The 24,709-nt window shown below is 32.7% G+C and overlaps 1 protein-coding gene across 1 annotated transcript in view; it reads left to right on the top strand.

The window, feature by feature from the left end:
- Positions 1-262: 262 nt before the first annotated feature.
- Positions 263-24,709, top strand: part of LOC127708904 (uncharacterized) — a 56,072-nt gene continuing 31,625 nt past the window's right edge. Inside the window, exons 1-5 of the mRNA XM_052214061.1 lie at positions 263-501; positions 6,504-6,719; positions 7,464-7,591; positions 8,452-8,632; positions 9,649-9,762. Of these exons, the coding sequence (XP_052070021.1) occupies positions 354-501; positions 6,504-6,719; positions 7,464-7,591; positions 8,452-8,632; positions 9,649-9,762 (787 nt within the window). The 5' untranslated portion in view covers positions 263-353. The remainder of the gene's footprint in view (positions 502-6,503; positions 6,720-7,463; positions 7,592-8,451; positions 8,633-9,648; positions 9,763-24,709) is intronic.

Genomic DNA, 24,709 nt, shown 5'->3' with positions numbered 1-24,709 from the left:
AAATGCTATGCTTGAATAGTGAAGAGAGCATGGCACTATCTTCTCGAGGCATCGAATTTAACGTCTTCATTCTGTTCAGACGTGGCAGCTAATTTATATGATAAATCCCGTACAGCCATATAGACACCTCAGATTGGGTTCATAAATTTGTGTTACTTGATAAGAAATCGTTTTACATTTAAAAATATTACAAAATCGCACTATTCTCTGCGAAGAAAAAAATATGCACATGTTAGAATTTATACGTTTAGTGTCTAAGTATTTCTAAAAATAGTTAGTTTAAGTGCTTGAACAATTGTTGTGTTGTTCTGTATACCACGTCTTCTTGAACATAATTAACTATTTTTTTTAGAATGGATGTAAAATTGAAAATTACACATTGTGTTTATTTATTTCCGCGTAATTGTTTTTCCATTTCAGCATCCACCTTGAACGCACGATATTATGACACGATGTATCTTGAGGCATATTTTCTGTTTGGATTTATGTATTCTGTTAAAGGTAGGATAGGTCAATAAGAATATTAAGTTAACACACATATTTTACCTTCAACTGGATAAGACAACGACAAATATATGTATATGTATCAATGCAATAACACATGAAGAAGAAATGGGGTGCTGAAAGGTATATATATAAATTATATATGTGCATTAAGGTACAAACACAATTAAACAGAAGAGACCAAATTGCTTAAATATAAGCAACTAGTATAAGTCACATTGTGGCCTTCAATGTTGAAGAACATTTGAAATAATCAAAATTTGGAATTGTTTGTTTGTTGGCATTTAACGTAATCAACGCACGGAGCCATTTGCGATATCATTACCGCTAGTTTGTTTTGATGAAAGTGTATACACTGATACTCTGATATCAACAATAAGGATATACACTGAGACTCACATATACCAAAGATAATATCTATACACATGACTGTGATTTTAATTGTCATATATATAACATGTGAGTATCATATCAACAGTCATGCGTATACAATTAGGCTATTATTTCCAGAAGCATACATATTATGAAAATACTGTTTAACTTTCCTTCCAACTGTCTAACATGCATACAGTGTAACTATCATATCAAGTACCATGTGAATACGTATGGCCGCCGTGTGATTTGTCATGCATATATAACAAAACATTGTTACTGTCGTATCAACTACTTTAAATCTCGTTCATCTGACATGATTAAAGCAATGCTTGTGGTATCAACTGACATCAATATATCCATGACACCGTATCAACTGGCATTTACAGAACTACAGTGGTCGTATTAACTGTCATGAATATACCCATGACCGCTGCATTAAGAACGTTAAGGGTAAAACGATAAGCCGTACCTATTCTATCAAACGTCGGTTATATCAATGTATATTCCCATGACTGTTGTATCAGTTGCTATGCATATATCAAGACTGTCGTATCAACCGTTATGCACATAACCATGACAACCTTCTCAAGTGTTATGCATGCATCAATAATTGGCGTGCTATTTTGGCATGCAGTTACCCATAACTGCCTTCAAAACTGCTATGCATATATCGGTAACTGTCTCATTAATTGGCAACCTGTACACTGTGACTCTCTTATAAACTGTATTGAATATCATCAATTACCGCTAAACCATCTGTTTTAATATCCTTAATGCGCATAGAATAGAGATATTCAAGTATAATATGTTATGAAAAAAATCTCTGTTCACTGATATCAGAAAATTGCAAGCAAGTGACTGAGCTTAGTGCTGATTTAAAGAGCAAGGAACCGTAAAATACAGGTGTGAAAACTATGGAGTTATGTTGTATATGCAACGAACTTTATCTTACTTCAAACCTCAAAAATTGTCTCCTAAAGTGTTATGCTTATATCAATAAGTGTCTCATCAATTGGCATGCATATATTCTGTCGTATAAAGTGCCATGCGCGAACCCATGATCATCATTTCAAATGTCATACATATACCATGTATACCTATGAATCTTGTATTATCTTTCAAGCACTCACCTGCGTTTTTTTTTAATCGTTACACATACACTGTGTCTAAACTACCCCGGCAAAAAATGTTTGGACTCGATAGTATCTAATATCCGGCACGGTGACGGATCATCAATAGACAGAGAATAGGTAGTTTTCTGTTGATTTATTTGTTATTGTTATGATATCGGAGAATATTTATACATATATAACTATTTTCTATTGTGAGATGTAATATTTTCTACAACTGTTCTAGATTAACAGAGAAATAAGTAAAAATGCACGTCAAAATGACGAATTGAGTGAACCTTGCCTCGAATTTGTCTAATTTCTCCTTAAATTGTTCACATGGTACGGAAAGAAAGGCACGGAAAGAAAGATATTTACATGGAGATTGCAAAACTAGTCACTTTGAGCACCTCAATACTTGTATTTTTGCGTATGGAACGAAAGAAATGGGTCATGTCAAAATGGAAGCACCCGGTTTTGTCAATGTGTACAACCCGGTTTTGTCCTAGATTTCACAAGGCAGAACCCGGTTTTGTCAAAGAAAAAAATGCATAATCGCATAACAACTTCAGCAATTAAAAGGAGTTTGATGGCTGGTTGGAAAAAGATTTCTAACAGAGGACAACCTGTTATTTGTTTGAATCTGTAAACACTTAATTCCTACTTTATTGGAACAAAATAATTATAATTTTGCTTTGCATTGAAAAAATAGTCTTTAGTTTTCTATGTTGTGTCATCTGTACTATTATTTGTCTGTTTGTCTTTTTTGTTTTTTGTCATGGCGTTGTCAGTTTGTTTTCGATCTATGAGTTTGACTGTCCCTCTGATATCTTTCGTCCCCCTTTCCTGAATAACACGCGTAGCGGGTTATTTAAAAGTGTGTACCACATTTTTTATGTTATTTCGAATAGACAGAAAAAATATTTAAGTCATTCCTTATAATTTAATTCTAAAAAGGAGTAAACCATGATAAAAATGTTGATGACGTCGCGGTCACATGACAAAATTATGTCTATGAGCTACACTTTCAGCCAATCAGAGGACGTGTTACATCCAAAATCAAATTATATAAGGACGGATTCATGTTTTTTCAAAGTGGGCGTAATTCAAACAGCTTACAAACCGCAGAGCGTAGCGTAGCAAATTTTATAAGAAAGAAGAAAGAAGAAAGCAAGGACACCCGCGAAATTGGATGTATGTAAGTAGGATACCATGTTTATTCTAAAAATTCACATTGATATTTTGGAATTGTCGGAATGCGAGACCAAGGGATGCAAATTCGTGGCGGCTTGAACTATTTGTATGAAGCTTCATATGTCAGAAGTTAGAAGGCCTGACTGCAAGATACCTCGCACACAGATCTTTTATGTAACGATGTTTCTATCTGTCATGTGTCCATTGCCTTTGACCTCATTTTCATGGTTCAGCGATTTCCTAACAAAATGAATAGCTGATAATGGTTGATATCCTTGATCAAGGTTAACATTTCGTGTTCAAGTCCATATCTCTAATACCATAAGTAAAAGGTCAACTAGATTTGCTCGTATGGTGCACATGACTATTTAAGTGACCTAGCTTGAACTTATTTTCATGATTAATTGGTAAATGTTAAGATTTTTTTTGGTTGGTTTTAATGATTGTAATGTGTTCATGTCCGTCTGGCAGGTTTCATCAGACCTTGACTTTTTTATGGTTCCATGAACAATGTTAATTTTATGAGATACTTTTATTAAATTATTTATCTTACAGACCTTCAAAATAGTTTCGATAACGATCATTCAAGCAGTCGCGACATGTCAGTGCGTACAGTCAATCCTGTATAAATAATACGTAGTAGTATTTATTTTTGTTAAAAAAAAAACGCAATTGAAGTTGTTTTGCCATGTCTGATTAGTTCATCTCGTTCGTGTAAGCGATATTTATGAAATGTTAGACTTTTTTTTAATTCAAGAACGGTGCAATCTTGTTTGGAATTCTTGGTTGGTTTTAGCTCACCTGACCCTAAGGGAAAAGTGAGCTTTTTTCATCACTTGGCCCCCATCGTCCGTCGTCTTCCGTTATTTTTTTTACATAATCTTCTCCTCTGAAATTACTGGGCTACAATACATTTAACAAACCTTATCCACAATCTTATGTCGGTTTTAAAAGGTCTAACAAACTTATGCTTAACTGTTTTTCATCATCATTGGGTTATCTAGTTTAAAAAGTTTTTGATGAACCACGCTTGTCAACAAAGATAGAACATAGGGGGATGCAAGTTTTGTCTATTATTTGAAAACAGCTATAGATAGAGAAAATTTAACAGGGGCAAATATATTCATAATGTTGAGCTTTACCTTTTGTCCATACACATCAAAACTCTCACACGAGTTCTTATAGAAGTTAATGTCCTTGAATGACAAATTTCTCCTTTTTTCCATTTCTAGATATAAGAAGATGTGGTATGAGTGCCAATGAGACAACTCTCCACCCAAGTCCAAGTCCATTTCTGTCTATTATCTTGAAATATATAAAAGTTATATAGCAAAAATGATCAGCAAGACAATATATACGAAGAAGTCGACTTGGTCGATATCCTTGTAAGAATAATTGACCTTTTATTACGATTTTTACCATTTCTTTGCGTTTTTGCCAATTATCTTACAAAAATCTTCTCCTCTTTAACAATTTAATTAAACTTGGCCACACGCTTTATAGAGGTATCTGGTTTGAAAACCCACATGATCAGTCATTAGTAAATTTATTTTTGTTTGTTTCAGGGTACCAGTGTTAACGTTGTTTTTCATAAAATAAACACAACCGGGTTCTATACATAGACAAAACCGGGTCATTGTGTAGTAAACAACATTGACAAAACCGGGTGCTTCCATTTTGACATGACCTATTTCTTTCGTTCCATACCCAGAAATACAAGGATTGAGGTGCTCAAAGTGACTAGTTTTGCAATCTCCATGTCAATATCTTTCTTTCCGTACCTTTCTTTCCGTACCATGTGAACAATTTAAGGAGAAATTAAACAAATTCGAGGCAAGGTTCACTCAATTCGTCATGTTGACGTGCATTTTTTACTTATTTCTCCGTTAATCTAGAACAGTTGTAGAAAATATTACATCGCACAATAGAAAATAGTTATATATGTATATATATTCTTCGATATCACAAAAATAACAAATAAGTTAACAGGAAACTACCTTTTTTCTGTCTATTGATGTTCCGTCACCGTGCCGGATATTAGATACCATCGAGTCCAAACATTTTTTGCCGGGGTAGTTTAGACACAATGACATATACATTTTTTAATGTTGGTGCTTTTGTTTTACACATAACAATGAACATGATAAAAAAACAAACAAATATCATATGTTTTATGCTATATTAAATGGCATATTTAATGTTTAATGTTTTTCATCGAACAATTTTTGTATTTTTTGTTGTTGTAACAGTAGTCTTTTATATTCTTATCCACATATAATTTTAAATTAAAATGCTAATTTTAGTTTGAAACAAAATTGCCGAAGATCGATTTGGCTATTATGTTTAAGGCACAGCTGTGGGTCAAATACTTCTTCGCGTATTTTGGTACCTATTCATCTTGTGTACTTTAGGGAAGTCATTTTACAGTCGTATTTTAAAACTACAGAATTTGTTTTTTTGGTAGATGAAGTGTTGCAGTCGTCAATTGGGCATTTGCCGGGTCGCAAATGATGCTAAACGGATTTTTACAACGGTAAAATCTCAATTGACGGCGACACCTCTTCAAGTGCAGCACTGTTATTCCTATTTTGATGTTTTATATATAAAAAAACAAATAATAATAATAAAAAAAGAGATACAAATGTAGCACATTACAGCAAAGGAAAATGCATAAAATAAAAAAGAATCCTATAAATTTCATGAATGATTTTTGCGCATTGACATCACGACACAATTTGACTCATAAATATACAGCTTTCAAAATAGTGGTTATTCCGCTTTTCGTACGCTTCAAATAGGATAATTGCTAATCTTTAATGTTGGATTTTTAAGGTTTTTTTCATATGTTTGATATTATTGTATTAATAGAACATTTAGGGATTCAAGTAATTCAATATGGCGGCCCAGGACATGTCAAAGAAGGCGAAAGATACCAGAGAGACATTCAAAATCATAAGTCGAAAATAAACTGACAACGTCATGGCTAAAAAGGGAAAATAAAACAACAGACAAACAATAGTACAAAAAAAAACACCGCAAAGAAAACTAAAAACTGAGCAACACGAACCCAACAAAAAACTGGGGATGATCTCAGGTGTTCTGAAAGAGTGGGCACATCCTGCTCCAAATGTGGCACCCATCGTGTTGCTCTTGTTAGTACAAAAGAATCAATTGTGGATTGGAAATGAAACAACTTGTTTCATAAAGACTACATTATAAGTAGTAAAAAACACCTGTTTTATTGTGGAATTGAACAATATAAAACACATGACATCCTACAGACGAAGCTGTAATTGTAAAAATACATTCTTTACCAAACAGGAACAACCTTCAAAGTCACCAGCCAACAAAACGTTTTGAATACTCACTTCGATTGTGGAACAGGTTACGAAGTCGCTGGCAAAAATGCTTTTAGCAACTGTCAACCGGAAACCTGCAAGAAGATAAATCTTAAAGGAATAGATAAAACAATTAATATTAACGACACATATTGGGTAAATGGATATGTGTTGATGTCACCAATCATGGAATATCTTGGTAAGGTCGAAATCTGAGTATAGAACAAGGGCTAAAGTAAATTAGCCAATACAAGGGGACATCAGAGGGTCGATGTCAGTTGTTGGTCTTCACTAGTACACGAATTTGTGTTTTAAGCGGTTATTTTGATTTTTAACTTTATGATAAAAATTTAATTCTTGAAACGTGAAGTCTTATTAAAAGTTTGAATTATTTTTCATTTATTTTCTTGTAGAAAATCAGTACTGTCCAGACACTTTGCTTTTATTTAATCCCCTACTTTTCAGTACCTTTCCAGAAAATTCAGTACGTTGGTAGTTTGTACAGGTTAGTTTACTACAAGCGAATTGACTGAACAGTCCTGAATTCATCGCAGTGGATAAGTTTGAAAATTGACTGAAAGACTGCACATGATTCAGTCTTTTAAGAGCTGTTGAGTACAAAATGAATCTTTCAGTTCAGAATTGGTTAACTATTACAAGTTTGTTTTCTTTTGTTTAAATACACGGTTTTCCTCTGTTAAACTATCTCCATTGTCCCTTTGTTACAGGGGGTATTTTTCCTGCATTTTCAGTGAAGACACCACAATGCAACGTCAGTATTAGGATGAGTTAAAGGGACATACAGATAATATTCGGTTTATTTTCTTCTTTCCTTTAATGCACTTCCAAAATGTATAGGTTTGTTAGCAATTTGTTCATACACTTTTTTTCTTGTTTAGTTTACCGTAATTTTTCTAAAGTATACTAACCATTCGTTTCACAGGTTGTTTCGATATTAAGTCAGCACATATTAACACAGACAGCAAGAACATTTCTGATAATGACGTGTTAAACTGTGTACTCTTCTGTCAAGAACGTGGATTCAAAACGAACGATGTTATTCTTTTTAAGGTATGCTCACATTTAATTAAAAACAATGTAGAATAAAAACCGTTAATCACCCATACCTTGATACTCTACCAAGTAGTAAAGTACAGAAAAAGTTTAAGATGCCAGATGTCAAAATTGCTATATAAATGGTCAGGAATAGCAAAAGAAGACAAAAGTTATAAGTAAATACAAAGCATTTTCCGTTAAACACAGGCATAGCAAACATAAGAAATTCATAAGCCATTATACCTGCAATTTGGAGCATCAAGAAATGAATCTCGATATAGAATTGCACCCAAGAAACCACTGTATTTTTTTTCGTCATTAAAAAGTTTACATTTGAATAATATACTAGCAAACCATAAATCGGTCCTACTCTAGGTGGTAGGACTATTTACATTTTAAAACATTTTTTAGTATCAGCAATGAAACAAAACTGCAACACAAAGCAAATAAAACACACCATAGTGCATGATCCAAAGATGAAATAAGCATAGGGCAAGTGTCAATATTTATTTTTAGCTTTTTGTCAATTTCCATCGATATAAATGCAATGTGTTCATACATTTCAATAAATTAGACATATTCCAACATCAAATTTAGTATTAAGCATCTAAGGATACGATGCACTAAATGTCATACTTAGCCCGTACACGCATATACAAAAACTACCACAGTGACTATACAATAGTTTTATTGGTTTTCTTCATCTTAAAGTCACTATAATGCCCTACAAAGCAAACTAAAACCTCACACACCACTGCAAGCTCTTAAAAGCCGTGGCACAAGATTGAGCGGCATTCCTTTGTCATTCCCACTATATCCTTAGATACATAATTTTGTTTTATTAGTACTAAACAAATATTTTGTTGTTTATGTAGAAAAAAGCATGCTCTTGCTTGACACAAAGAAGATTGATTGAACAGACAAAACGAAGTGACAGCAGCATGAACGAAAACCACAATGCCAGATGTTCAGAGCAATGCCCAGGAGACAATACAGATGAATGTGGTGGCAGCAATTACTTTTCTGTGTATAACATAACAGAAAACAGAATCAGAGGTAAAATGTGCATTTCATATCAAAGCAACCTTCGTTCAGTCTTGACATAATCTAGGGGATATATAAATAAATTGGTAATGTTTTACTTTAAGAGATGTTTAATTATGCTTAAAAGTTTAAACTCCGCTAACAAGGACTGGGTCTGATTTAGTCACATTCTATTTATGCTTTTAAAGTTCGTTATTGTTATCATTGTAATGGCTATCATTCTAGATGGTCTAGATCGCACCTGATAAAATAAATATTGTTCCAGAAAAAATAGATTCTCACGCAATCAAGTTCTTTTTTAACGAAGCAGTCTGGAAATTCTTTACTCATGTTACTGGAGTTATTCATCTGTTTATTATTCATATATATGAATTCGACATAAATGAAATATTACTGCAACTCATAAACAGTAAGTGGCATAGACATATATCTTTTTCAGTGATCCAACCAAAAACCAATGAAAACAAAGTCACATGCAGTAAACTTAATATTGATTTAAAAATCAAAGGTGAATCCACACGTTCTAAATTTCGATCTTTGTTATACCTTCATACTAGAACTTAATTAAATAGCATTATCTTTCTGATTATATAAAAAAAAAACCACACACCTAAAGCATATACTTTTCGAATCACTTTTTGTATTTGATTACAATGTTGCTATTATTTGACAACGAGTTTGATATTTTACATTCCCGGAAGTGGTTTATATGCCCATATTTCATTAAAAAAAGTTCAGAATATAATATATATGTTGAATCTTCAGCTAATATTTGTTTTCAAATATTCAAAACTGTATTTGATTTGAATTGAGAGACGTTCATTTGATCTCTGAACAATTGGTTTAGAGAACAATTGGTTCTTAAATATTGTCATCATTGTTATCATTACTTGTACTATTACTTCCATCACTATCATTCCAATCGTTGTTATATTTGTATAACATTCAAAAGGATTTTTAATGCATATTTGTTAAATTAGTTGTACAGAGATATAGCAAATCTGAACTATTATTTTTTTCTCAAAAAGGTCGAGAGCATTCATGTGTATGTGAAAATCTACAAAATCCAGCTCATTCGATGGAGGAATGTAAAATTTGCCCAGTTGATCTACAGTTCCTGTGTCTAAACACATCAGACAAAGGTAATCGTTACTGTACAATTTGGCAGCGTTTAAAACCTGAATCTTACTGTTGTGTCTTCTGTACTATTATTTGTCTGTTTTTATTTTTATTTTTAGCCATGGCGTTGTCAGTTTATTTTCAATCGGAGTTTGACTGTACCTCTGGTATCTTTCGTCCCTCTTTTACGTTTATATAAATATATATTGTTAAATGTGAAATATCATCGATAAACATGATTGTATTTCCTATGCTAATAAATAACTATGTTTTAATAATGAAGGGTATAGACACATAATCTGTGAAAAAACAATAGCAAGTGATAAGTATCTAACTGGTTGTTTTTGATTCAAAGAAAATTATTATTATTATAATTATTATCAGGTCTTTCTACTTTTCTGTGGAAAGACCTATTGGTTTTGTTCTGATTATAAGGTCTTCCACCTTTCCGTGGAAAGACCTTTTGATTTTGTTCTGATTATTATTATTATTAGGTCTTTCCACTTTTCCGTGGAAAGACCTATTGATTTTCTTCTAATTATTATTAGGTCTTTCCACCTTTCCGTGGAAAGACCTTTTGATTTTGTTCTGATTATTAGGTCTTTCCACTTTTCCATGGAAAGACCTTTAGCTTTTGTTCTGATTATTACGTCTTTCCACTTTTCCGTGGAAAGACCTTTTGCTTTTGTTCTGATTGGTTTTTTTTTCTTCCGCCTAATCTTTTTCTTCCGCTGTATTGTTGTTTCCAAATATGTCGCTTAGATTTTTGGTATATGATATCGAACAGTTAATAGGCTTTTAAAACTGACACCGCTAAACAAAATACTTTATTTTGTAAGAGTTATCTCCCCGAACACTGTGTTTCTTGTGTGCACTACTACTTCGCAACCATAAAAGATTACGACAAATTTATTTAACTAAATTGCTCCCTATATCTTCAGGATGTTGAGTTTGGTTTACACCGAAGTATTCTGGAGAATCCATATGAGAATTATTTCCCTTTTTGCATTTGATATATTTGATTTGCATTTGTAACTGGTAAATCATAAGTGATAGAGACCTAAGGTTTTCGGATTTGAGGTCCTTGGTCCAAAAAAAAAGAAAATAAGGTCAAGGTCAAAGGTTCAGGTCAAATTCTAAATTTTGATTTTGGCTTATTCTCACTTCTTTTCATAAACCGTACAAAATATCGACAACATATTTTTATTAAAATTGTCATTTATGACATGTCGTAGCTCTTGAATTTTAGTTGAAAGGGTGCGTTTACATCAAATTGGAGTTTTCGCCTCTCTTATGTTTAGAACTATGCGTATAGTAATATAACTCATTAACCAAACATAACAAAGACCTAGGGTTTTTTGATTTAGTGTCCTTGGTTTATTACCTTGAAATTGAGGTCAAGGTCATAGGTAAATTTGACGTTCTAGATTTTGACCTTTGCTTTAAATTCATATTTGTACATCATAAAGCCATAGGACTTTGTGCATTAGGTACAAGGCACATGACTTTGAAAAAGCAAACCGGAAGTGACTATTTTTTGTACTTATTTCATTTAAAAGTATATAGAAACATCAAACAATGAGCTTTCATTTGACACTGGAAATGGAATTTAATATTTTCATATCAAAATAAATCGTTAGAAGTGGAAAGACCTTCAATTGTTCTTTGAGCAATTGGTTTTTAATTTTTTTAAATTTTTTTCTTCGGCCTAATTTGTTTCCTCCGCTGTATTGTTGTTTCCAAATATGTCGCTTAGATTTTTGGTATATGATATCATACAGTTAATACACTTTTGAAACTGACACCGCGAAACAAAAAACTTTACTTTGTAAGAGTTATCTCCCCGAACACTGTTTTTCTTGTGTATACTACTCCTTCGCAACCGTAAAAGATTACGACAAATTTATTTTACCAAATCGCTCGTTAAATCTTCAGGATGTTTTGTTAAAGGACAAGGTATGAAAGGGGCCATTTTTGGTCCCCTTTTGAAAATAATCCATAATTGCAGTAACTTAAGCCTAGGGACGGGCCATTAAAAATATGGTCATATTTTGGTGCTATCACGCGCATGCGCGTCATATTACACGTGCATATGTAAATGTAGTTCTGTGCGTAACCTTTTATATCAGAACTCCTTCTGTAGAGTGTTACTGGAATTTAACGTTTGTTCTGCTTATCAGATATTTGCTAAATTTTGACACAATTTATCTTTATAGAAGTAATAGACAGTGTTGAAATTATGTAGAGATCAGACAACTTTTTTTGGGGGAAAACTTGTTTTTTTATGAAAATCACTGATTTTGAAAATTATACGATTTATGTCCTGAACTTCTGTACTACTCGCCAGTTCTTCTCGAAATCTTATCACAATGATTAGTTAAAGGTATTACAGATATCTGTCAAGTTTTATAAATACTAGACAAGTATTTGTTTTTTATACGAAAGTTAATGATTTTGAGAATTTCCAGAAAATTATTATTGGCATCTGTTTAACTCACAAAAAATCTCTGCAAAATACCAGAATGTGTATTTATATGAGATAATGACACCTGTATTGAGTAATGTAAATAGAAGAAATGTATTTTCTATGAAATATTGATTTTTTATACAAAATTCAATAATTTTGAGAATTGTAAGATTTCGAAACATCAGCTTCTGTTTGACTCACAAATAACCTTTGAAAAATATCGCAATGTTTATTTTAAGACTTTGGGTTACTGTATCATTGCTATCAATCCCACATCTCCGGGTTTCACGTTATTCTCTTTATTCACATAGAATGATTGTTCTGTTTTATATAAATAAAAAGAAATCTATTTTGAACAAAGTGTTTAATAAGTCAAATAAACATAGAATGATGTGAATAAGAAACATGTATTTATGTCTAAAATACTGACTTAAATGAAAATGAATATTTGTGAAGCTTACAAAATATGAAAGCCATCCCAGTAGAATTTGTACATTTGGATTTATTAAAATGTATTTTGAAAATTCCTAGTTGAAGATGAAAGGAACACTATTATATATATATTTATTTTTGGTTTGATAAGTATATCAGCTATGTTCATTATTTTTCATGGTAATGCTGGACCTTTAAAAGTAAACAATAAAGACAGCAGTAAACAGCAATGTTCAAACAATATATCTCTATAAACAAAACGTAAATGTGATATTTGTATCACAATCTCTAACTATATCTAACTCTTCAACATCCCCCTTAAGCACAGATGATTCACAAACTTAATTAGTTAAACAGATTCGTTATATAATCGTTTTTTTTAAATGAGATCTCAATAGTTGAATGTCAAACAACAAATAAATCTATTTGCAAAAAAACCTATCGTTTTATTTAAATACACACGGCAACAATCCGTTATCATGGTTATACATGGTTCTAAAGAAAGGACAGTTGAATCTGGTATTTTGTACACTTAACCCAAGTCATTTAATAAAAGAAGCTATTAATTAAACATGATCAGAATCCCATGTGGTGCTGTTAAAAGTGTCCAATTTCAAAATCCATGTTTGATAATATTCGAACATCATCCCTTTTTAAATATTAGTCAATGTCCTATATATTCTATACTTAATTAACAATAGTACCAAATACAATACAAGCTATTCGTTTCATAGCATAAAGAAGGATAAAATAAAGAAAAATGCCACTTTGATAAAAAAAAAATAGTTCTGATTTAATATCATAGCCAATGCCTTCCTTAAGATTTCTTAAAAAGCTTAACAAAAACTATCAATGAAGACAAACAAACAGACAAGGGTCTTTGCTATTTCCTGTAAGATCTACTAAGAAAATTGATAGCTTCCCATTACCCCAAGCAGGTCATAAAAACACCAAACTTAACACAATTTCATCTAATTTATAGTATACAATCAAACTTTCGCAACAAAATCAATATACATGTAATATAAATTAAGGAGATGTTGTATGAATGCCAATGAAAAATATTTCAAGCAGGATATAAACAAAGCGGATTTAAACAACCATATAAAGTTTGAAATAAAAAGCTGATGACATTAGGCAAACCGTATGCATTTGTTGCTAAAGAATTAAAAGTTTAAGTCAGGATGGACAAATAAATGATCTTCAATACTGTTCATACTACGATTGAATATGAAAATAGATTACGATTTTTTTTTTATATCTGACTATTAAATGTTTTTGGAAAGTATTTTTGTTTAAATTATGTCAAAATATAAAGAAAGCAACACCGCAGCCCAACGACAGCAAGACGCATTGAAGAACTATTCCTCAACATCAGAACTACAATCACTGTCTGTATCTAAGTCAGGTAGATCTGAGGCATCCAAAACTGACTTTGTAAATCTGGGACTATTAATTGAGGTATTTTGAAGTCGGTGTAATCCTAAGTACCAAAGTACACTGGATACGTGAGCACAGCATCCAACAATCCTGGCTCCAACCTTGCAAGTACAGTACCATCCACTTATTTCACCGTCTAATGTATACTGTACAAATACATTGTGGGGGGAACTGTTACTAAAACGAGATTGCAATTTAATTTTTATTAAATTCGCCTTTATCTTGCAAACATACAATTGATATACGCTATCATTTCCAATATGCTCTCTTACATATAATGGGGCTTGCTTAAGTTGGTAAATCCCCATCGTTATCTGGCGAAGTTTTTCCTCAGATAAGACCGGGAAATCTTTTAACTGATCTGCAGATGACCCGTCAACTAGAGTATATATTACTCTTTTATTAATTAATCCTTCATTTTCAACAATCGCTTGAACTAAATTTCCTTTCTTGCTTTTATCAAGCATTGCCTCAGCTATCTTGATATCATCTGCATTTGTGCTTGCTATTGCAGGCCGATATTTGTTGTACAATGCACATACTAAGCGTAACAATTCTCCGATGGAAGGAATGTAATGGTTCGAAACAACCTTGTCAAAAAAGCGCCATTGTTTCAGCCTACCATTAACACTTTCTACAATCCATCTGACTTTTGTTACCAGTCTACTGGTATTTGCCTCCTCTGTTGTGTGCTGTTTTTGACCCTTTTTAAGGTATAGTGGCATCTGAACAGAGTAACCCTGTTCTTCAAGATATTCAACAACATCCCGAAAACCTCTATCGACAATACATACATCATCCTGTTGAAGCCATTCGTTCATTCCTTCAGCATTCACTGTCACCATATGTTTAGTTATAGCGGCATCATTGTTTTTACCATTTGACAAGTAGGGACCTAAAACGGAGAGAATATAACCGTCTGTCCCAACAACTACCATTGGCTTTATCAAAGGACGATGTTTATGCAAGCTATATGATTGGGGTTGGAATTTGTAATCTGAACTTTTTTTGGATGTAAATGTAGGTGCCGTCTAGTACTAAAATAGCTACTTTTTCGTTGTTGCCAAAAAGTGTATGAGCAGTGGCAGTTGTATGATTCTCAACGAAATCATCATGGCTCATGTGTTGAAACCCTACGTTCTGAGTAATAAATGACTGCAAAGAAGTTCGAGCGCTGTGTATACTTCTTTGAATTTGGCTTTTTGTCATTGAAAATATAGTTCCAATAATTTGATAAGGAAGATCAGTGCGTAATTTAGTCAAAAGTATTGCCAAACATGTTCGAACAGATCTTACATTGGATTGACGTATCGTTGTAGAGTAAGTTGACAAATCCTCGAACTGCTGCTTTGTTAACCCAGTCAAGTTATAATAATCATCGTCTGTAAGTCTAGACGGATTATCAAAATCCAAAATAGAGGATTTTGACATAGTAAGCCGGACATTTTCTAGAAGAGCTACAATTTCGGTACGGCTGAAGAAAGATTTAGTGTATTTAGCTTTTAAGAACATAAGTGATGCTTGTGAAAAATGAAGATCTTGAAGGTGAGACGTGCAACATCTCGCTTTAGAGTAAAAAAATATTGCGTTTTGTATAAATGCTTGTGTTCTTGCTTTCAAAGAAACAACACATACTTTAACACGCCTATTTCCTTCTTTCTTACACACAATACAGTATTTATGAGAAGTATGCGTTGAAGAAATATTCAGATGAATTGTTTTTGACTTGCGATATCGATTATTGGTGGATTTTCGACAACAAATTCAGAATCACTGTCTTCAGAAGGATTGTTATTCGTTTGTACATTTGTCTTAGCCGATTTGTTAAACATAGCTCTACACTTTCCACAGATAACTTCATCATTTTCAATATTACGTCCTATTATTGATGATACATATTTCTTTAAAGGTGTGGACTTAATAGGACGTCTATCTTTAAGGTGACACTTTCCACATAAGGAACACTTGTATTCTTTAACCATCTGAAATAGAAGTTATTTAGCTCTTGAATTCTTTGCTATTAGAAATTATCAGTCTACATCGTACTTAAAGTTACTACTATGTTTTAATTAGTTTTAATGAATCATATAATTTTCACTGTCAAATCAAAAAGACTTTACAGTATGGTCCACTGCATATCATAACCCATGACCCTACTAAGTGTGAAATTTTTTTGGTAAAAGGTCTAAAAGGGTTTGCGTTCACAAGGGTTCATAATGTTACAGTAATAAATAACATGCTCCACAGGTCGCAGCTTGTTACGACCGCAGCTGAGGTCGAACCCTGAACATTTGAGGAAAGTATGGACACAACATTCAAGCTTGATATAGCTCTGATTTTGGATTATGATTAAATATTTGACACAGCATAAGCTTCGGACACAGAGTGAATAGGGCCTAACAACTTAAAAATATGAAATAGGACATTTGCCTGTTATGGTCCAAAATCTAAATTCATGGTTAGATTCAGCATATCAAAGAACCTCTAAAATCAAATTCTTGTTAAATTCTAACCAAGTTTAATTTTAACACTTTGGGCCTCAATGTGGACTGATTTGATAACAAAGTCCAAAATGTTGGATTTATCTTGTCATAAAACCCCCAACAAAGTTTAATTTTGGTCCCCGATTTGGACCAACTTAACCAACTTAATAACTTGGCCTAAAATCATTAATCTAAATACATGTTTAGATCAAGCGTAACAATGAACCCCAATAATTCAATTCATTTTAAAAATCAAATCAAATTTAAATTTGAACTCTTTAGACCTCAATGTTGACGGGGTCCAAAATTCAAAATCTAAATACCCGGTTAGACCCAGCATATCATAAAAACCCATATGTTCCATTTTTGTTGAAATCAAACAAAGTTGAATTTAGGACCCCGATTTGGACCAACTTAAAAACTGGGCCCAAAATCAGAATGGTAATCATTATACATGTTTAGATTTAGCATATCAAAGAACCCTAAGAATTCAATTCATGTTAAAATCAAAATAAGTTTAATTTTGGACCTTAATGTGGACCAATAAAAAAACCGGGTCAAAATCGTAAATTCAATTCACAGTTATATTCTACATATCGTATGACCCCTTACCTTCCATGTTTGTTGAAATCAAACTTAGTTTAATTTTTGACCCGTTGGACTTTAAAGTGGACCAATTTAAAAACTGGACCAAAATCAAAACACAAATACATGGTTAAATTCTCAAAACTTCATTCTTTTTAAAACAAAGTTTTATTTTTGGACATCAATTTAGAGTAATTTTTAAAAAGGGCCCAAAATTAAAAATAGTCATATTTAGCATATTCAAATCACAAATATTTTAAGACTTTTTTGGAATTAAACCCTATTGAAATTGTTCAGAATTAGCAATTTATTCAAATTATTGGAAAGTAATTTATTGTTTTGGCCAATTTTTCCTAAATGGTTTGAGGCCACGCCCCTCAAAATCAATCCCAGGTTTTCTTTCTAGTAATGGAAACCTTGTGGTACAATTTCATAGAGATCCATAGACTTGTAAAAAACCCGTTTGGGTTCCATTGAAGACCCCCCCCTTTTTTCCTACAAAAATTAACTTTCAAAATACTCAATCTCAGATAGATTAGCATTAGGATCAGCTGATGACAACTGTGATACATACTATTTTATTTGGTGAGAAGGCTTTATGAGGTTAGTTGTGATTCGAATGAACGAACGATCGAACGGATAGGTGAACGACATACGATTTGGTATTCTTATATTTTGCATCTTTTTTCTAAATTATAATTAGGGCCCCGCCGAATGGCGGACGCCCTATAGTGACCAGTCTGTCCGTCCGTCCATCTGTCTGTCCGTCTGTCCGTCCGTCCGTCCATCCTTAACAAATTGTGTCCGCTCTATATCTAGAACCGTTATGGTTTAAAAGTTTATACTTGACATGTATATTAACCAACACCAGAGGATGTGTCATAATGTATGAACAACTTCCTAGATCAAAGGTCAAGGTCAAAAACTTTGGTTTTAGTTGACAACCCCATGTCCTTTGGTAAAGATCGTGTCCGCTCTATGTCTTGAGAACCGTTATGATTTCAAAGTTTATACTTGACATGTATATAAACCAACACCAAAGGTGTGTCATAATGTATGGACAACTTCTTAGATCAAAGGTCAAGGTCAAAAACTTTGGTATTAGTTGACAACCCCATGTCCTTTGGTAAAGATCGTGTCCGCTCTATAACTTAAGAACCGTTATGATTTCAAAGTTTATACTTGACATGTATATAAACCAACACCAGAGGGTGTGTCATGATGTATGTACAACTTCCTAGGTCAAAGGTCAAAGCCAAAAACTTTGGTTTTAGTTGACAACCCCGTGTCCTATGGTAAAGATCGTGTCCGCTCTATATCTTGAGAACCGTTATGATTTCAAAGTTTATGCTTGAAATGTATATAAACCAACACCAGAGGGTTTGTCATAATTTATGTACAACTTCCTAGGTCAAAGGTCAAGGTCATAAACTGCGGTTTCAGTTGATAACCCCATGTCCAATGATAAAGATACATTTTTTTTTACCACACATTATTTACAGCGGGGCCCACAGAGATGGCTCCCATCTCAATGATATCTAGTTGTTTTAATTGGTATTATGTATTTACCTGCTTTGACTTTGGTTCAAACGTGATATTCTTGCAGGTCATGCTACGTCATTCTGTGGCATTTGTTAAATGTAACTGAAAAAGAGTGGAAACGTAACTCATTAAAATGTCACGACAATCCCGATGTTTAACACCATTAACCGAAATAGATTTATCTACCACGATCTTTTGTCTGTAAATCGATTCGGATCGATATTTTAAATCTCAAGTGTGTGTAATGATTGAATTCTGTGTTATATATTACTGCTACAAACCAAATAATAAATATACGCTGACGCCGAGATTTACGATTTTGAATAGATATAAAAAGATGTGGTATGAGTGCCAATGAGACAACTCTCCATCCAAGTCACAATTGGTAGAAGAAAAACCATTATATGTCAAAGTACGGTCTTCAACATGGAGCCTTGGCTCACATCGAACAGCAAGCTATAAAGGTCCCCAAAAATTACTAGTGTGTAAAACCATTCAAACGGGAAAACCAACGATCTAATTTATATAGGCACTGGCTACGGTTACATGGAAATGTAACAATAATAACAAAGTTATTGTTACATTGGAGACTAATTGCCGGAATACATGGTTGGCTAAGGAACCGATTAATTACGAATGTACAATAATATTTGTGTCTACGGTTACATTGCGTTATTGTTACATTAAAGAGTCTTTAATGTAACAATAACGCAATGTAACGGTAGACACAGTCTTAGACTGCGATGTACGCAAGATACATTAAAATTAAACCTTCTATAGTTTTGTTGCTTAACTCTTCGATATGTACTAGATAATATTAGTGATAAATAATAATAATAATAATAATATTATTCAACAAATAGTGTTTAAATAGTATTAAGCATTGATTTAATTGTTTTGATGTTCTTAGAGATATTAAAATTGAGTATGGAAATGGGGAGTGTGTCAAAGAGACAACAACCCGACCAAAGAGCAGTTTAGTAGTGCCAAAGGCGAAAAATATAGTTCAATGGTTCGCTGTTAAGAACTTGGACTGCGAAAATGTATTTACTGGTTTGTGATGGCTGCTTGGAGTGATTTAAAAAAATGCGTCGGACTTAAACATGATCCAAAAAAAAAAACAACATACTGGCCTGATTTGTGGAAACTGTCATTGTAAATAAAAAAAATAAAAATTGTATGTAATATTGTAAATATCAAATAAAAGTTTTTAAGTTTTGTTTTCATACATATAACTATAGTCCCATCGTACATTGCAATGCATTAGTGTAACAATCACGCAATGTAACCTTAGACACAGATATTATTGTTACATTCGTAATTAATCGGTTCCTTACCCAACCCTATATTCTGGCAATTAGTCTCCAATGTAACAATAATATTTTTATTATTGTTACCTTTCCATGTAACCGTAGCCAATGCCATCTATATAAAAGAATGTTAAAAAGTTTTTAACGAAATGCGCCGGCCGCTATTTTCTTACAAAACGCAGAGAATTTGTCTATGCGGAAAAATACATTTACGTATACAAATTAAGAATACTTATTAGATAAACTGCTTATTCCTTTATAAATTGAAAATGCTATTAATTCATGCGAGCTTGTCTATTACGGTACTCAGACACATTATGAAAATCATAGGATCCGCTGTTATATTTAAAATGTGTACACATAAAAAAAAAAAAATAAATAAATAAATAATCATTATCAGCATTTTACATGTTATGTGTATAAGTATTCTAATATGATAGTGCAAAACATAGCCCCAAAAATTTCATCTCTACTGAGCATTGAACCACTAATCTTCTGCTTTCCAGGTAACCCGCTTTTTTTTATCCTTATTAATCCAGGTAACCCGCTAACCGATTAAACTACGAACACGTATTTACTTATTGATGGAAATAAGATGTATTTATAAATAAGGCGTATTTACATATTATTAAACGTCCCTCTAAATACCTATTAAAAGTTTTCTTTTAAAGCTTTGCATAGGTCATAGATTATTTCTTTAAAAAATTACTTAAAGGGAAAATCCAATAAACTTTTCTGACGTAATTAGCTGTACTATCTTTTTACCGTGCATTTAAAAATCGTCTGCTGCACTGCACGGCCGTCTTTTTCTCCCCCTCTTTGTTTTCTAAAGAACAGTACATGAACTTCGATTAAATATATAAATCTCAAATAATTTCAGATAAATTGATACCGTCTCTTTCTGAAGATGATTTGATTTCGTTATGTGGTGTTTCTTCAATTGTCTCTTTAGGGGGAGGGGTCGGAAACGCATTTCGAAACTTCACTTCCATAAAACATAGCTTGAACATTGAATTTGATTAACAGGATCGAGTAATAAATAGTCTTAGTTCCACAAACTTTGACATACAATGGGAAAAGGGGAAAATGAATGTACAAGAAAAAACACCGGTATTTGGATCAGTGCCCCGTTGATACTTGAAACCTTTTCTTTCAATAAGCGATTTATATATCCTCCGTCCTCAATATTTAACCATTTTCCTAACTTAAATCACGAAGGAATACTTACCGATAAACGCACAAACTGTTCCTATCCCATTTCGTCGGTAATTAATTAATTTTGTATCCAGCATCGTAGGTTCAGCTCTAAGAATGCAGATTCGGAAATGAAAGTCCGACCCGGTCCTTGGTTTATATATTCTTATCATCCGTCAAAACAGGCATATTTTTTCGGGGGAAATGTTATTTTTTAACTATAAGCGGACGCGAGTACCATGATTACATTGAAAACAATAAGACATATGTTTCCAACAAACAACACACACAAATATCGTCGTGGTACTCGCGTCCGCTCATAGTTAAAATTGTGCTAGAAGGGTCACAAAAATCAAGATTTCGATTAAATTCGCGTATTTAGGGAAAAAGAGCGAGGCATTTAATCATTATAACACACATAATCATAACAGTTATCTTGATTTTTAAAAAGATTTGATAATAAACTTTTAAAATAGTGTGATATTGAAAAGGTTTTACTCATTTTAATTTTAAGAAAAATAGGGGGCCAATTGCTATAGCTTATCATACCTTGTCCTTTTGACCGGAGCCGTAATGAGATTCCATATGAGAGTTATTTCCCCTTATGCATTTGATATAAGTGATATGCATGTGAAACTTGTAAACCATAAGTTATAGAGACCTAGGGTCATTTGATTTGAGGTCCTTGGTCCAAAGAAAAGAAAATTAGGTCAAGGTCAAAGGTCAAGGTCATATTCTTAATTTTGATTTTGGCTTATTTTTAGCCTCTTTTTAAAAACCGTATAAGATATCGACAACATATTTTTACTCAATTGCTAGTTGCGACATGTCGGAATACATACATTTTGGTTGAAAGGGTACGCTTACATTAAATTGAAGTTTCCTCCCCCTTTATATTTAAAATAACGCTTTTGGTGATATAACTCATTAACCATATATAATTAATTGATTGATTGTTGGTTGCTTAACGTCCAGTGGCAAATCCATATATAATTAAGATTTAGGGTCTTTTGATTTGAGGTCCTTGGTTTATGATCTTAAAATTGAGCTCAAGGATATTGGTAGATTTGACGTTCTAGATGTTGACCTTTGCTTTCACATCATATGTATACATGATGAAGTCATGGGACTTTTTGTATTATCATTTCAAGTTGGAAAGCCAACCGGAAGTGACCTTGTGTAAACCAGAAGTAGGTTTTTTTTGTACATATTTGATGTTAAAGTATATAGAACCATATATTTTTGGAATCGTTGTCAAGTAAACTATCAAATAATACGGGAAGTGTCAGTTTTCAAACCGGAAGTCGCAAATTATCTCCCTTATTAATTTTTTTTGTATAGAAACCATTTATATTTGGAATTAGCATACACTAAGCCATCGTTTGACGCTGGAAATGACATTTTAAATATTTTCATATCAAAATAGATCTTTACTGGTGGAAAGACCTTTTGATTTTGTTCTGATTATTATTAGGTCTTTCCAGTTTTCCGTGGAAAGACCTTTTGCTTTTGTTCTGATTATTTTTTTTTCTTCCGCCTAATTTTTTTCTTCCGCTGTATTGCTTCAAAAGATGTCGCTTATATTTTTGGTATATGATATTGAACAGTTTATACGCTTTTTAAACTGACACCGCTAAACCGAATATTGTATTTTGTAAGAGTTATCTTCCTAAACACTGTTCCGGTTGGATTTTCCAAGGTCAAATGGCTTGCAACCTAATGCAAAAAGTCCCATGGCTTTTTTTTCAAAAACCGTATAAGATACCGACAACATATTTTTACTAAATTGTAAGTTGCGACATGTCGTAACACATACATTTTAGTTGAAAGTGTACCTTGACATATAAAGGCAGTTTTCTCCCCTTTTATATGTAAAATTATGTGTAAGGTGATATAACTCGTAAACCATATCTAATATAGACCTAAGGTATTTTGATTTGAGGTCCTTGGTTAATGACCTTGAAATTGAGCTCAAGGTCATAGGTAAATTGACGTTATAGATTTTGACCTTTGTTTTTACCTCATATGTATACATAATGAAGCCATGGGACTTTTTGCATTAGGTTGCAAGCCATTTGACCTTGGAAAATCCAAACGGAAGTGGCCTTCTGTAAACCGGAAGTAGCTATTTTTTGTACTTATTTAATATTAAAGTATATAGAACCAAAATTTTTTGGAATCAGTGTCAAGTAAACATTCAAATTATACCGAAAATAACATTTTTCAAACCGGAAGTGACAAATTTTCTCCCTTATTTAAAAAAAAAATGTATAGAAACCATATATTTTTGGAATCAGCGTATGATAAGCTATCATTTGACATTTTAAACCGAATTTTAATATTTTTATACCAAAATAGATCTTTATGGGTGGAAAGACCTTCAATTGTTCTCTGAACAATTGGTTTTTAATTAATTTTTTTATTCTTCCGCCTATTTTTTTTTTTCTGGCGTAGTATTGTTGTTTTATAAGATGTCGTTTATATTTTTGGAATATGATATTGTACAGTTAATACGCTTTTGAAACTGACACTGTTAAACCGAACACTTTACGTTGTAAGAGTTATCTCCCTTTACATTGTTTTTCTTGTGACCACTACTCCTTCGCAACCGTAAAAGATTACGACAAATTTATTTTACCAAATCGCTCTTTATATCTTCAGGATTAGGTTGGCCATTTGGACCGAAGCTATCCGGAGACTCCATATGAGAGTTATTTCCCCTTATGTATTTGATATAAGTGATATGCATTTCTAACTGGTAAACCATAAGTGATAGAGACCTAGGATCTTTTGAATTGAGGTCCTTGGTTAAAAAGAAATGAAAAAGTTCAAAGGTCAAGGTCATATTCTAAATTTGTCATGAGTTTGACTGTCTCTCTTGTATCTTTTGTCCCTCTTTTACTTTTATATATATATATATATTGTTATATGTGAAATTTATATATTTCCTCAGATAGAATCTTTTTATACTTTGCCAGAATGAAGATTTTACTACTCCTTTCAAAAATGTAATAAAAAGTATAGTTCACCGTGCTATTTTTCAAGATACAAGTCGTGCAAAATTGCCCTTATTTGCATAGATTGTTCATGAAGAAACACACTTTTGTGAATAAACACATTGAAACTAATTAGTAACGATAATTTAACATGTATTTAAATGACCTAGTCACCGATTACAATCAAGTGACATTCGCAATTCTCCTAATCAAGTAGACTGTTGGCGGTAACAGCCTGGTACATCAGAGGGTCATATGAAGTGGGTGATAAACATGTCGGTTTCTTTATATTTTTATCATTATCCTCTGATCAAATTGCTATTCTGGGGATGCTTATCTGATATCAAGCAGAGTGTTCACTCTCCTTCTCATACAACCTACTTGTAAAGAACTTTTGATTCTTCAAAATTGTTCGTTAAATGCTTATACAGCTTTGGTCAATTTGGAGCGAAGCGATCAGGTGACATTTTACAGCAGTTATCTACCCGTCACTATTAATTATATCGGTATGTCAGTGTAAC

The sequence above is a fragment of the Mytilus californianus genome, unplaced genomic scaffold (genome assembly GCF_021869535.1).
Source record: "Mytilus californianus isolate M0D057914Y unplaced genomic scaffold, xbMytCali1.0.p SCAF_7, whole genome shotgun sequence".
NCBI classification, from domain to species: Eukaryota; Metazoa; Mollusca; class Bivalvia; order Mytilida; family Mytilidae; genus Mytilus; species Mytilus californianus.
Note: the sequence above shows the minus strand (reverse complement) of the source record. Positions and strands in the feature narration are given on the sequence as shown.